Here is a 15,218-nt window from a genome sequence, read left to right as displayed (position 1 = left end):
GTTTGACTGAACAGGCCATCAGCGAGCCTGAAAAGACAAGTCCCATACACCAGGAAGAAAAATGTTGCTTTGTTGGGTTTTTTTGGGGTTTTGAGGGGTTTTTTTTCTTTCTTTTTCTTCCTATTGGGCTTTTCTGATGTATTTGAACCCCCATGGTAGTGGTGCTGTGCAGCCAGGATGGTACAGACAGCAGCGGGCAATGCCCTGGGATGGGCTGAGTTGGGGCAGCTCGGCCCAATGGCAATTCGTAAAGCTGCAATTGTCTCCCTGTGCCCCTGTGAAGGGGCCAAGGAAAGCTGGTGTCTGCAGGGACAGTCTTGTGAGGACATCAACACTCTATTTCCAAAGAAAGAAAAGAAAAAAGAGAGAAAATGAAGAAAGAGAGGAAAAAAAAAAAAAAAAGGTGACTTTCTCGTGGCCTTGTAAGACTCAACACATGCCCAACTGCACTTGATGAAGAGTTGGTCTGGTGAAAACAAAGCACCAATGAAGTAAGGCCAAGGGCTGGGCAAGTCTGAAATGATGCGAGTTGGGACCAGCACTGACCCTTCTTCATGCTCAGCCAAAGTCATTGCTGAGGGACCCAAAAAAATCCCCAAACACCCAACCAAACCGCTTTTGATGACCCAGGGATGCTTTAGCAAGTAGGCTGGGGGGTGCACAAGAAATTGAGAGGGGAACACAGCTGTACCCCCCACCATATGATGGTGTGCTCAGTGATAAAACTGGGGAGGGTTGAGGTGGGCGAGGGCAGCCATTGCTCAGGGTCTGGCTGGGGATTGGTGGGTTAGTGGTGAGAAATTGTTTTCTTTTGCATCTCTTGTTTTTCTTGGTTTTGTTTTTTTTCCTCTTTGTTGTGTGCTGCTTCCCCCCCCCCCCCCCCCCCCCCCCCCTTTTTTAATTATTAAACTGTCTGTATCCCAACTCATGAATTTTTGCACTTCTACCCTTCCAGTTCTCTTCTGTCCCACTGGGTGAGGGGTGAGCGAGCCGCTGTGTGGGGCTGAGCTGCCAACCAGGATGATACCATGACAGACATACAGTCAGAGAGTGAGCTGGGCCAAGCAGCTTAGTGAGCTGGGCTTATATGTGTATATATACACACACATATTAAAAAAATGGACTATACTATAAGGACAAAAAAAACCCCAAACCAACAACCCCACGATAAATAATAGGTTTAAAGGAAGCATTGAGCTTCCAAGACCAAAGAAAGCATCCAAGAACATAGCTGGTTTATAAAGGAAAGTTTTATTTTCAGTTATAAGGTGATTACAAACTCATCTAAAAAAGCAAAGATGACTTAAAAATATCCATATACATTTTATTTATCTAAAAAGCAAAACAGAAACTGCAAAATACAAACATTTACCGTATACACAAAGGCTAGGGTTTTTTAGGATTAAATTACACTCCAGGATTTTTTTCAAATACAAATATTCTGTTTTGGAACACACAAAAAAATGTTTTAAAATGTTTTAAAAATATTTTAAAGGTGTTTTTTTTTAAAAAAAGTTCAGATGACATTTTTAAGGAGGCCATCGTTGCCTTTGCCTCCTCACTGTATGTGCTACTCATCACATTACTGTAGTCACAGTTGCTAGGAATTTAAATAATAAAAAAACCACCACTGTTTTTTAGCCAAATACATCAAACAAGATGGACCACCTCTTATAACATGAAGTCCCTGGCAACGTTATCAGGTAACAATCACAACATTACACTGGAGAAAAACAACATCCTATTGAACAACGAGCACTTCAGAACAGTACTGGGATGCTGCAATGCTGAGAGACTGTCGCTGGTTTCCAGGACAGGAGCAGATGACAAATTAACTCAACTTGCCCCCTCAGGATGATTTTTTTTTTCAGCCTCTCAACATGATTTTGCCACTGTTCTTTTTTTTTTTTTTTCTTTATACATTGAAAAAAAATCAAATCTTTTTAACATCTCAACTGCAGAAGCAGATAGGTTTAGAAACAATATGTCTCATGCTAACATGTACTATGCTACAGGACCAAAGCCTTCCCCCGCATATGCACACACAGAGCTCTTTAACATAATCAAGTTTCACTTTTTTTTTTTTTTAAACTATATTTTTCCCCATTATTTCTTTTGATTTCTCAAGTTGGGCCACGTTTTCCCTGTGCTACAACTGGGAAAGTGAGCAGCACTGTCCCACTGTGCACTGCAGAGCCAAACCATGGGGAGGAAGCCTCCAAAAACTTGCCCCTTTTAAAATTGTCTTTAATTTGCTTGACTGCTAAAGCTCAGGGCTGTGTAAAGTTTGTGGCTATTAAATTCTGACACTTTTACTGTTTATTTCAAATTAGGACATAGCAGCAATACAAAAAGGCCGTGTCTGCCCTACCATTCAATAGCCCAGCAATACCAGCAGGGGCAGGCTCTTTTCTAGTTGCAAATCCTGTCACTAAAGTCTTCCACCTTGGATGGGGAGGGTAAAATTGCCTCTTTTTTTTGGTTAAATGGTCTCTGAAGCTTTTTCTGCTCTTGTTTTAGGACACAGGTAAATTGAAATCACCAATCCACAGTGACAATTGGAAAAAAACACACAAAAATTTTAACTTTTTCTATTTATTTTTCAATAGAAACAAACAAATCCAGATTTTTTTTTTTTTGTTTGTTTTTAAAGCAGAAGAGCATTGCCATGTACAGGTTTATTTGTGGCTAGCAGAAAAGAGCCATGATCCAGTGGAAGATGCAGGGCTAGAACGGGCAGTTTTCCAGCTGGGGCTGGTGCTGGTTGTGCTCAAGTCTTTCTTAAGCAAGCTCTCCCATAAACTCAAAGTGCCCATCAATACCAATACAAAATTTTTGTGATCGAAGTATGGAGCTCAGGGGGGCCTCTTTTGCACTAGTTCACGGGTTTCTTAGGTGTCAAGTGTCACCGAATCAACTGAATACTTTCTTAAACTTATCTCTGATTACAAGAAATAAACCAAGCTACTAGGTTCTGACAATTCCTGACCTTTGCTCATGCAAATACACAAATACACAACTACACATCAATCGTAACTGCAAGGCTTTGGATGCTGATTTTGGAGAAAACAAGTCCAAGGCAGCTGCCTGAATGCACATCGCACCCAACCTCCCATACCAGAAGCCATGTGGCGCTTACAGGGAGCCAGGAGAGCTTTCAAGTCCAACCTTAAGGCTTTCTTGGAGGCGCCATGGTCCAGGATTTTGTCATTACTTTCCCTCTTCTGCCACCCCCAATTTAGGAAAGGCCATTCAGACACCCAGGCAGGCTGGCTCTTTGCAGGCAAGTGGTGCCTAAACCTCAGTCCTCATCCTAAACAGCTCTGCAAGACTTACACACACGCTTTGCAGCCTAGGAACAGAAGCAATATGTCCCCACTTGTGTGCATGCATATGAGGGTGGAAGATTTCATCTACTAGTCTATTTAAACACAGATTTATTTTTTTTACTGAAAGTGAGCAACTTCCATTGAATCTCCTGGAAATGATGTCAGGGTCATCTTTCTTCCAAGTGTACTTGAGCTGCTTAGCTAACTTGTCCACTCCATTCAACACACAGCTTATTTAACATTTTATATACATTATGCCTCCATGAGTGATCCTGCAGTGACCACAAGATGTGGAAGCTAATAATCAGTTATTCAAAAACGTTCAAATCCTTCTCCCACGGATGGAGTTTTGCCATTGATGCAACAAGTGGGAGCTTTGAACCCAAGTGTGACAAGAGCGACCTCACCAAAACTGTAAGTTAAGTCTCCTTAGCAAATAAAAACAGACTTGGAGGAGACTTGTAAAAGGCCTATTGAATGGAAATGTCCATGTGTCTTCAGATCTACTTGACTTGTCTAACGCTGAGACAGAGAAGAGGAACCAGGAGTATCTGCAGTTGAGAAAGGAAGATGCACACAGGACTGAAAATAGCTGCAGAAGATGCTATCCTGATGGTGACATTAAAGGCTCTGCTGACGGCTGTTGGGTTTTTTTTTGTGTTACAGCAACCATAAGGCTGCACCTTTTTTTTTTTGTTTTCCTCTTTTCCTCCTCTCCCCAGGAACAGCAGTGAAAATCAGTTTTGCTGAGCTCTTTCAGCAGACCGTTCCCAACTCCCCTCCACTCCAGGAGCTGCGCTGCTGCCGCGGGGTGACCACCAGCGTTGTGCTAGATGGCAAATACAGCTGCTAGGCTTTTGTATTTTCATTTACAACACAAGAACAAATCCATTGTGGACCTACTATCTCACACTTTAAAGAGGACTTTTATAAGTGTGTGGATCTGTTTGGACCAGATGAAAAGGAAAACTACAGATGAGAAGGAAAATGAGAACAATAACAACAACAAAAACCAGTTCTATTTATGAAATCATACTGTTTAAATACCGAAATACAGACTACTGGTAAAGTCCCTTACAATAGATGCTCATTCAGTGAGATCATAACTAGTGACAGGTGAACTGAAAAAAGTTTGGAAAATTGAGAAAAATAAGAAACCAGTTGGAGAATCTTGTGGGGTAAATATTCCCCTTCACATTTCTACCATCTCTTGATTTCAGTTCAGCTGGAAATAAATAACTGCTGAAACTCTGCCGTTTTCAAGCCCAGAAGAACCCATGAATACAAAGGTACATGAAATACAAAAGGGTGTGGGGTTTGCCTTGTTTTATTCTGGTTTTAAACTCGGGGATTTGCTTCTAAAGATCTCATGCCAAAACTGCACTAACTTTTCCCTGGATCCAAACCAGTTCATCTATGACTAGTCATGATATTTTAATATAGAGTTCCTCATTTACATAAAACAGGTAAAATAGATCACAAGTGTTTAAACAAGTAAATTAGAGGAAAAAAAATCAGTTGCATTTGCAGTCAGAAATAGGTAGAAAACACAGACTTTTTTAAAAATTATTTTTTAATGAATTTGGCAGAGGATCATGTTGAAATGCAAATTTATCACCAAGAAAAGTTCAGAAATCTGATAAAAGTATTAGGGAAATCCCCCAAACTGTAAAAATGTGAGTACGCTCATTGGAACTCAAACCCCAGATAAAACAAGAAGAATTAATTTTCTTTTTTTCTGAAGGGGAGGGAAGAGGGGAGAGGGGAACTGTTTTCCAGAAACAATAATTTCTTAGCTCTTCGTGAGTCCCAGCCCTCCCTTGCAGTCATGCTAAAGAGCACAGCAGGGCCAGAGAAGTTGACATAGAGAACGCTTCGATGAGGTTGTTGCATATGTGCGAGACATTTTCACTTGGTACATGGAAGCGACTGATTTGAATGGCACAGTTTATATTGAAATGGGGCTGGGTTCTAGTTCTCTAGTAGTTGTACTTTGAAAGGTGTAGTATTAGCCCTCTGGTTCTTCATGCAAAGACACTCTCCACAATGCGGGAGATGGCTAAATACCCAGCTGACTCGCCGGAGACATCTTTGATGTAGCCAAACCATTTTTTTCCCTAACTAAAGCTTGTCTCAGCTCTATAGCACAAAAGTGATGTGCAAACTATATCATGTCAAACACAGTTGTATGACAATGTATATATATATATATATGAAAATAAATCAAGCATCAGTGTTTCATCTGCACTCACAGAAACCATTAATTTAGACTTCTTAACCTGCTACTCCTTCTTTCACCCAGGCAAGCATGCCTGTTTACTGCAGACACTAATTGTAACTCAAAAAATGAAGGTCCAAGCTAAAGCCCACTAAGAGAGTTATCTTTGTTTGCCTTTCCTTGCCTTTGATGGTTAAAGGCTATTAAGGCTATATTCTTTATTTTGGGCACATAGGATGACACCCACTGGCTCCTCCAGTGAGCTTCAGATGGCTATTGCCACTGGCCCAGCAGGTGTCATTAGATGTTTGCCATCTCCAGCTATGGAAAAGTTTCATTTATAACTCTCATAATACAGCAACCAGAAAAAGTAAACAAAAGCAATTCTGCCATGGCTGGTTTTGTTGCTGCAACTCAGCTATCTGATGTAAAAATTTGTACAAATTCAAACTAGAAAGATTTTGAAAGTTACAGATGCAGCCACTTTTTCCTTTTTTTTTTTTTTTTTAAAAAAAATTATTTTGGTCCATCTCTTATTTTTAAATCACCCCTTTTCTGTTACAGAAAAACCAATAAGCTAATCAACAAGTGTTTGTGCTGCTGTGGCCAGTTAGCCCATGGGACAAGAAAAAAAAGAAAATAAAACTACTGTGTAGGAATGTTAAGAACTGGATATGTTCCTGTTTAAAAGACAAACTGCCCCGACAGCCTCAGCTGACAGCAGAATAAGCAGATACAAATGCTGCTTTTATCAAGCATTTCCTCTAAATACCTTTGCATAGCCTAACTGTGGTATCATAAGAAGAAAACCCCCTCTCCCTCTAATACAATGCCCACAAGAAAAGGCTGAGCTTTGCCAGAGAACCTGTTCCCAGCACAACCTGCTCAAGTTAAAAAAAAAAAAAAAAAAAAAAAAGTTTTTGCCTATGTTTTGGGCAGTCTTCAGGGAGCAATCCCCCATGGAAACATCCACCTGGCCCACACAGAGCAGAACCCCCATTCCTACACTCCTTGTAGTGGTTTCTCTTTACCCCCCAGTCTAACCTGGAAGTTTCTTCTGACCAAATATAAAATATTTCAGTGTTACATGTTCCCTTTGCTTTAACTTAAAATTCCAAAAGCCCTGTTCCTTCAGCAGATAAGATTCATAAGCGTCATAAATATGTCTGCCACCCTCCACCCCCCCCTAAAAAAAAAATATAAAATTATGGTTTAACCCAATGATGGGCAAGGAGACTGGGGGCCCTAGGTCCACTGCTGCTATTTAGTAACATGGGACAAGGGACTGACTTAGTCCTTTTGCCTGTTCCCCCAACAGACGACCTCCCCCCAAATAAATAAATAAAGCAAATCCTGGTTACCAAACTTGGCAAAGCGTTTTTGAGATACATGGATGAAAAGCACCTGTTTGCTGAGTGATATTATTATCTTCATTACTATTATTATTAACAATGTGTCTGTTATAAATACCGGTTACACCAGGTGTAGGTGAGCGGTTTTGTTCCTCCTGTTGGGGATGACCTGGTTTGTGTTCACCTTTGGACAGGTCAGAGTCCAGAAGAGATTCTTTTATTTTTCTGCCCGAAACCAAAGTCCAATAATTAACACGCAAACGAATGAATAAGTGACCATCTGAAGCACCCAGAGGGCAGGTGCTGCTTTTCCCCTCTCAGCTCCTCAGCACTTGCCCCTGCTGCCCCGGGGACGGGCTGTCCCTCCCAGTTTGCAGAATTCGATTTTACACCAGTGCCAGTGCCACCACGCTAAAATATGCTTTGCTGGAAAACTCAGGAGCAGGTACTCAACCTCCCCGCTCACACACAAACAGCAGGCATTTCACTTAAGTAAAAATAATCCCAAAACCTACCAAAAAAAAAAAAAAAAAAAAAAAAAAAAGAGTGAACCATGTCAAATCCTGCAAACACCTTCCTAAAGTCCTTCTCCCGTCTGTGTGACAGGGTCCCAACACCGTGCTGGGGAGGGACAGCCACGCTTTTCACACCCACCCAACTTCTCCGCCTCTCTTGCGAACTCTCTGCTCCAGCTGCCTGGCTGTATCTTTACTCAGGGACTGTGCTAAACATAACTGTACCCTTTCCCTACTGTGACCCTGAAGCCTGTCGTTTACCACAACTGAACCAGAGGGTGGAAATACTACACCTTTGAAAATTCTCTTGAAACAGCGTCTTTTTTTGAATCGTATCTCTCAACAGAGCTCCTTTTGTGTGTTCTGTAGGTTACCCTGCTCCCAACCATACCAGCACCTAAAATTGCTTTCTGAGACTTGAATGTATTGCTGGCAAGACAATCAATTCAAGTGGTAAGGTGTATAATATTTAGAGATAAAGATATATATATTTAAAAAAACCCAATAATAGTAAATTCCTGTAATATGTCTAGTCTGATATGAAAGGTCTCCCTCTACAGAGAGACATCTGCTGTGATTACCTTACAAAATATTAAAAAAAAAACACACACAAAAAATAACTTTCTCTGTGAGAAATAAAAATAAATCCTAGTGCAAATATAAAGCTCTGTAAACCTGGTCCTATGAGAATCTATGGTTAGTAAACGGCAGTTAAAGCAGGTTTATCCTCTCACAGAGAGAGCTCACATCATGGTTTCCACAATGATATGAGTTGGCTTGATCAATCCGCCATTCGAAGTTCCATTGGGGCAGAAGGGGGTGCCACTCTCCGTTTCTTTGGACCACCGATTCACTTCCTTGGGGGCGGCCACCGCTTTTATCCTCTGAAAGAAAGAAGAAAAGCAACGGTCAGAAGACCAAGCGGCCCCCGCGTCTCCACGTGCAGGATGGAGGATGTGGCAAGCCAAGGATGGGGCTGGTGGCCATCGGAGATGTGCGTATGCCGCGTGGCTCTGCAAGGACGCGGGGACCTGGGCTGCGGAGCACCACCTTCAACTTTTGCTCAGCTGCAGAGCCTGACTTGATGCAGGCCGGTCAGACGCGAGAGGGCATTCACAGCATTATCCAGCATCCTGTACGTTGGGCTTTCAGTGCTGCAGCTGCTGCTCAAATCATGTGCGTTCTCCTTCCTCATTTAGAAACAAGTCTGCCTTTTAGCCCAGCCGTTCATTGCCAAGTGGCAACTACTCTTTTACATCTCAGTACACAAAGGAAGAACTAAATGGCATCTGACCAGTGTTTACTCTCTTTCCTCTCCTAACATGGTCTTTGTGGAGTGTTTTGGCTACTTTTAGACTTGTCTCTCAATAGATGGTGACAATGTAGGCCGGGAAATAAACACTCATGAAAATGCTCTGGCCACAGCTGAAAAAGACCATTAACACTTGGAGAAAAACAAATGCAAGTGTTTGTTCTCTGGGAAATGTTCTTTTTTTATTCTATTCTCTTCTTAACCCGAAGTGTCCCACTTTCTCCTCCAAGAATACCCTGGGCTGCATTTAAGATCGTCTCATTAGGCAAAAACAAAACTAATCTGAAACTTTAGAAGAGAATTGCTAAGTTTCATGCTTGCACAGTCTCTAAAAACTTTCCACTGGAAGAAAAACAGACCGGGGACCCTGTGCTGAACTGCAAAGGGCAAGAGATTGCCCGCAAATCTAAACCTGAGAGAATCTGCATTGCCAAGTCTGAATCCAACCCAAAGTTTTCCAAAGATCAGGGCAATCTGGATCCAGTGTTTCAATTTGAATCATTAGGGGAAAAAAAAAATAAATTAAAAAGTTAAAAAGTGAAGCCCACTGGAAGGAGAGTTTGACTTTTATTCAGTCTCCCAGAGCAAAGGCCATGCCTGAGAGCCACACAATCCACAGGTGGATCCAAATTTCCCTGAAATTCAACGAGCTCTGAGACAGCCAGGTTTGACCCAGGTCTCTCTCTCTTTCTCTCTCTCATTTTCTCAGTGATTTGTAGGATGGTGCTTCCTTGGCCCCATGGGCTGAAAAAGAGAGATCTGGCACTTGGAAGCACCCCAGTCCTTGAGCGCTTGTCTGCATGTGGAGGCAACGATTTGCCAAGCTAGAAACTGCAGAAGTGGGACGCAAGCAAAATCAGCTGGTGTTTGTCTGAGGACAGAAAGCTTCGTGTTTGTTCTGTTTCTACTGTTTGCCCAAAGGACAGGTGATCTTTAATAGCCTTATTTGCATTCACTGCAGGAAAGGCACCCAACTTTGCCCTACCTGGACAAGGTGGCAATTTTCCAAGCATTGTGCTTATTTTGTATAAAACACGGCAAGCTAAAGCTCCCTTTCTCCTCTAGGCAGACAACTGACTGCTCTTACCTCAATAAGCGACCCATCTGACTGTATGATGCGGATGACCATCACCATAGGGATGCAGATCATGGAGGAAAGGGCAAGAACCCAGCCCAGGCCAATTGCCCAGTCTGGGTATGTGTAGACCTTGTTGTAGGTCAGTGGTTTGTACTTGGCCAAAGAAAAGATAAAGCACCCCTGTGGATGAGAAAGAAAAACAAAGTGAGGCTCAAAAAATGCTGAAAGCAGTAGGGCTCTGGTGCTACCACTGGCCCTAGGGAGGAGAGGCAGTGAAAGGCAGAGCTGATGGATAACATGTGTATTTTAAACCAATGGGGGCATTATTCTTCTATTTAGATCATTGAAAGAGCATCTGCATCTGCCTATAGGTAAACTGTTGCTTGACAATAGGGTGTTAAGCAATGGTGCCGAACAGCTGCAGTACGCTGCCTGTTCTTTTTCAGGGCTCAAATATTTGCTGTACATTGCAAGGAGCTTACCGGGATGTTCTTTGCAGCAAATGAAATACTTCAAGATGAGTGCCTGCCTCAGACTGCTCACGTCTTTTTGTTAAAATGGCCTGGTAGTCCTATCACTTAAAGTAGGGACTGCTCTTTGGAGAGGGAGTTTTCTATGTCACGAATGTAATATTTTGCAAATCCTAAGAAAAATCCGCTCAAATGTAGCCAACTACAATTTGCGCAGGCACAGCAGAGAGCTGTCATGTTAACAGCTGACATCTGAGAAGATGATGTCTTCGAGGGGTACGTTCAAACCTCCAGCAGCTCTTTGCAAATTGGTCTCTGAATGCAACAGCCTTTACTTGAAGAGAGGCAGGAAGAGGCAGCTCAGAGCTGCCATGCAGAAGACTTGAAACAGCACGGGTCAGTACTCACCACACAAAGAACTGGTGTGATCACAATCCAGCTCCATTTCATCCAGGGACCAGGTCTGTATCCAATCATATCCTCAATGGCATCATAAATATTATCAGCGCCTGTAACGGACAGCGAGCGCTTTCATCAGAATCGAGCATATCGAAGCCATGTAAGGACTGTAGGATTACAGCTGCTTTCCGAGCTCCCCCCAAAGGGGTACTTTTAAAGGGAAGATGAGGGTGTCAGATGTATGGTTCAAGTGCTTCCCATGGCTGTGAAGTTCAAGATGATTTTCTCCTTGAGAAGCTCAAAGGCTGGAGGACTCCCTCATCCTACACCCCCCTCCTGACTCCGATGCAGGAGCGCAACGCTAATCCCTCCTGCCCCCGTCACGCGCCCACTCCTCTCCCCAGACTCGCGCTGAACTTGCCAGTGGGATCGCCATGGGAAAGACACGGCAACAAACGGTACACCGTGCTTCTACAGAAATTTGACTGTGCAAAATGAAGGCTTTGTTCATTTTGCTTTCCTAAGGAGATGGAGTCCATGAAGAATCGGGGAAATGACCAGTCCTAAGCAGCAAACACCTGATCATTCCTCAGCTACTGTCTCAGGCAGCTAGAGAGGCTACTGTCAGACCTTGGTACTCAGCATTGCCTAAAAATAACAGGACAGAATACACTTTTCTGTCAGCTTTCTTTTTGTATTTTCTATTTGGTCGGCTTGCCCCTTGCAGATATTGCAGCTCTGAAAGGAAATTCTCCGAGAGACAAACAGAAATTTTCACGGCTGGCCAAACTTTCAACTCTCATCTCTAAACTTAACACATGTAAATGCTTAATTGTGCCTTTATTAATTAGCAATGGAAAAATACTCATTTTTGTGTGGAAAAACACTGGAGGCTGGCTTCATCCCAGATGCAAATTTGTCTCCAAGAGGTCAGTGCAAATTTAGATTAATGGCATGCATCTGTTGCTGGGAAGAAGATTCTGGGGTGGCTGATGATTAAATGTTTGGCTAGCAAAATTGTCACTGACTCATCAAAAGGTATCAGATGAAAGGATTCTCACTTACCATAAACCCAGGCTACAGCAATACATTCAAAGAATGCAACCCACAAAAGGCATACACCACTAGCTGCATAGTAGTCAAAGAGTTGAAAAACATACATGCCACCCTGTAAAAGAGAGACACAAGGGATTAGGATCTGCCACAGAAAAAAACCCTGAATATTTCAGGCCGAGCTCCCAGTAATACCTACCAGCATATCTGAATGACTGCTGTCTAACAAGAAGAAATATCAAGCAAGTAGGTAAGATAAATATTTGGCACTACCTTCCCCAGGGAATTTGCATGTTTACTACAGGAAGTGTTCCAAACAAGACGGCGATTAAACAAAATTAAGCCACTTTTATTATAATCTACTGAGACACTTAAATCTTTCCTTCTTAAAAGTATTTTAGGGTGGCATTTGAAGAGACAAATGACGTAAAGAAATAGTTGGTCGCCTCCTAACATTAACTCCTCTAAAATACTAAAAATGGAAGTCAGTTCATCAGGAGGGTCTTCATTTATGAATTGAGTGGAAGGACTTTTTTCATGAGAATAGTTCATTTTTTTCTAACTCTATTTATACTATGCTGTTACGACTCTGTTCTCACTACACTGAACTGTATATACCTGCACTTTTTCTTGAAAAACTGGGTTAGGAACCTCTGTTACAAGTGCTATTTTAATTCCCACAATTGTGCTCTTCCAGTTGTTTTTAAAATCTGGCTTGGATTTTATTTGGGAGATAAATATCACAACAGTGCAGTCACTGGAACATATTCCCATCTTGTTTATACTAGAATAAATCCACTGGTATTTAATTGATTCAAATCTGTGTAACTAAGATAAAAATCTCTTTCTCTGCATGCACTGGATGGACTCTTAGTCTGCTCTACTGAAGGCTCCCAATGCGTTTCATCATTTAGAGCCAGATGTTAATATTCATACTCGTGTTGATTAGTACCCGAGATCAGATTGAATTTAATGAGATTTCATGTCTCTCTTCCTCTGACTGAAAAGGAGGAAATATATAGCTCCCTTTCAAAATGCTTTCAGATCTAGGGATGAAAGATGCTCTGTAGATCTAAAGAAGAGCACTGCTCCTCTGAATGGCTAATTCTATGCAGTCGTCTCATTTATAGCTAAAATTGGTCTGAAAACTGGCCAAAAAAGAAGGCGATTTCCAGCACTGGTGCTACTTACCTCAGTCACCATAGTTAGTCCCAGAAGATAGCTAAGGAAACACACTATAGCGATGAAGATTTCCCGTCGGTAACCCTTCCTTAGGAAGGATGGGTGCAGATCAACTAATGACGTGATCTGTCCTTCAACTTCAACAAACTAAAGGGGAAGAACAACAACAAAGAAATGTGACTTGAAAATTACCCACCATGCATTTTCTCCAGGCTCATACACACAATGCTCCACAGCAACACCCTAACTGTACTCTGTGGCAAAACGCTGCTCTGAATAAATAAATCAGAACCCATTCCTTTGTAACCCAGAGGTTGAAGCGTGGGGGTAGTTTTCAGGTTGGAACAAGCTTTCAGAATTGCCATTCATTTCCTAGCAGCCTTACAAATTACCAAAGGGGCTCTGTAAATGCATGCTGCATGGGTAAAGGAAGTTAATTTGATGACAGGAAGACACTTATGTGGCTTTTATGCTGTAGCTGTTCCAGATGAATACAACGTATTCTAGAAAAGAGGCAGACAGAAAACACTCAAAAGAGCCTAAGCTAGGAGAGCTAGGAGAGTACTCCCAGCCTTTTTTTGATGTGCCAGAAAACCTCACAGGTACTAGTTAGGTTAATTCCACAACTGGATATAATTCTACTCTTGGGTTTGCTAGTGAAAACCCAGCCAAGGGAAAGCAGACTTTGGTATGAAATAGCAGCACTTCTTGACTGAACTTGTCCTTTCTGAACCTGTGAGCAGAATACCTCTGACTGAGGCTCTGGGGTACTTCAGCAGCAATAATGGAGCTGTTGATACACTCCCCGTACAAAGATTTGGTAAACTATTTGCACATGTAAGCCAAAAATGAAGCTCTGAATAGGTGAGCTAAATATCTTACTTTATCTAGCTTCATGATAACTGTATTTGTACTTACATGCCATTGGAAAACTACACGTAAGATGTGTAACAACTTGAATTAACCAAATATAACCCACACTGGATTTGATTGAAAGTTTAAAGTTAATTGAAAAGCAGATGCATTTCAACCATGGAGAAAAATGGCTACTAAACTCCCTGCAAACAAAGAAGGGATCATTCCCCAAAGAAAGGATCATTCAGCTGATTTGTACTTTCAGCCTGGCAAGGTACAAAAGCACCAAGTTCACTGAAGACATGAGGATACCATGGAGAACCAAGGCTGCCTCTGTAGAAATGATCTGCCCCCTAAGTGGATATGTCTTCTTATAACTAATGAGTTATCGCAGGGCGTGTATGAAGTAGCATTATTTCAAGAAAAGCTACCTTTTCCTACCCACTATCTACATTGTTCTTACAGTGCCCAGAAGTGCCCTGTAACAACTCTACCCTCTTTGATCGTGAGCTGAAGCTCCATTTTGGCAATACAGACCATCCTGCAAACACTCCACCAGATTTTGTTGCCTCCTGTCTTGTTGCTTTGACTTCTGTAAAACTGGTTTTCTTTTTAAATGCAACCCTTTCCTTTGGGCTGATTTGATCTTAAACTGCTCCGGCATTCCAGAAACCTGCTTGACTGCACTCCAAAAAAAACGAGGGGTGGAGGAGAGAAATTAAGCGCTCCAATTAGTTTTAATCATTCTACGCAGTGAGGAGCTTTTTAAAATTACTAGACAGCTTCCAATTTGCATAAGCACAGGGTTGTTGAACCACGGCATTGGGCACTTTTACATTTACTTTGGAACGATTGAAAGTTGCTCACTAGAGTTCAAAGATTAAGCTGTAAAGAGCAATTTAGGGCAAATGGAATAGCAAAAATGTAAGAGATTAAGTACACAACAACTGGGTAAAAATCCATTTGCAGATCTCTCCTCATATGACAGAGCATTTAGGCTAAATGAACATTTCATCCTTACTAATTGGTTTTTTATAATCATGGAATCATAGAACCATAGAATGGCAGAAAGCTGCCTGTTGCTCTGAAAAACTTGGGCAATTTTGAATGTGTAGTTACTGCATAACCCCTGGTCACCCATGTTTCCTTGTAAGTGGACTATCTAGAAATGATTTACAGGTTCCTTGGCAGTATTTAGTCCAACATTCCTATAAGCCACCACTGGGAAAAATAACCTAACTTCTTGGACTGAACTTTTTGATTTTTTCATGCTCACTAATTAATAGCAATATGTGCTACGTAATTAGTACAGCTGGAACCTGAGACGCTTTCTGGACGTCCGGAGGTACTGAACGCATGCTGGTGACGTAAAAGTCGGCAGGATCCCACATTGCTCGGCACCTCCAAGCCCAAGGCCACCGAAAAAGGCTGCGGCTTTGCCCGACTGCTCATGAA

At 42.0% G+C, this 15,218-nt stretch overlaps 1 protein-coding gene across 9 annotated transcripts in view; it reads right to left on the bottom strand.

Annotated features, from left to right (window-relative positions):
* Positions 1 to 1,925: 1,925 nt before the first annotated feature.
* The window catches only part of SLC6A6 (solute carrier family 6 member 6), a 58,403-nt gene continuing 45,110 nt past the window's right edge, over positions 1,926 to 15,218 (bottom strand). For 8 of the 9 annotated variants that reach the window (XM_049826933.1, XM_049826930.1, XM_049826929.1 and 5 more), the window contains 5 exons: positions 12,918 to 13,055; positions 11,739 to 11,841; positions 10,683 to 10,783; positions 9,814 to 9,984; positions 1,926 to 8,298 (listed from right to left, as the gene is read on the bottom strand). In XM_049826933.1, the coding sequence (XP_049682890.1) occupies positions 8,158 to 8,298; positions 9,814 to 9,984; positions 10,683 to 10,783; positions 11,739 to 11,841; positions 12,918 to 13,055 (654 nt within the window). In that variant the 3' untranslated portion in view covers positions 1,926 to 8,157. The remainder of the gene's footprint in view (positions 8,299 to 9,813; positions 9,985 to 10,682; positions 10,784 to 11,738; positions 11,842 to 12,917; positions 13,056 to 15,218) is intronic. The other variant, XM_049826936.1, reaches the window with a different exon arrangement.

This window comes from Accipiter gentilis, chromosome 23, assembly GCF_929443795.1.
Source record: "Accipiter gentilis chromosome 23, bAccGen1.1, whole genome shotgun sequence".
Lineage (NCBI taxonomy): Eukaryota > Metazoa > Chordata > Aves > Accipitriformes > Accipitridae > Astur > Astur gentilis.
This window is presented reverse-complemented; position numbering and strand designations above follow the sequence as displayed.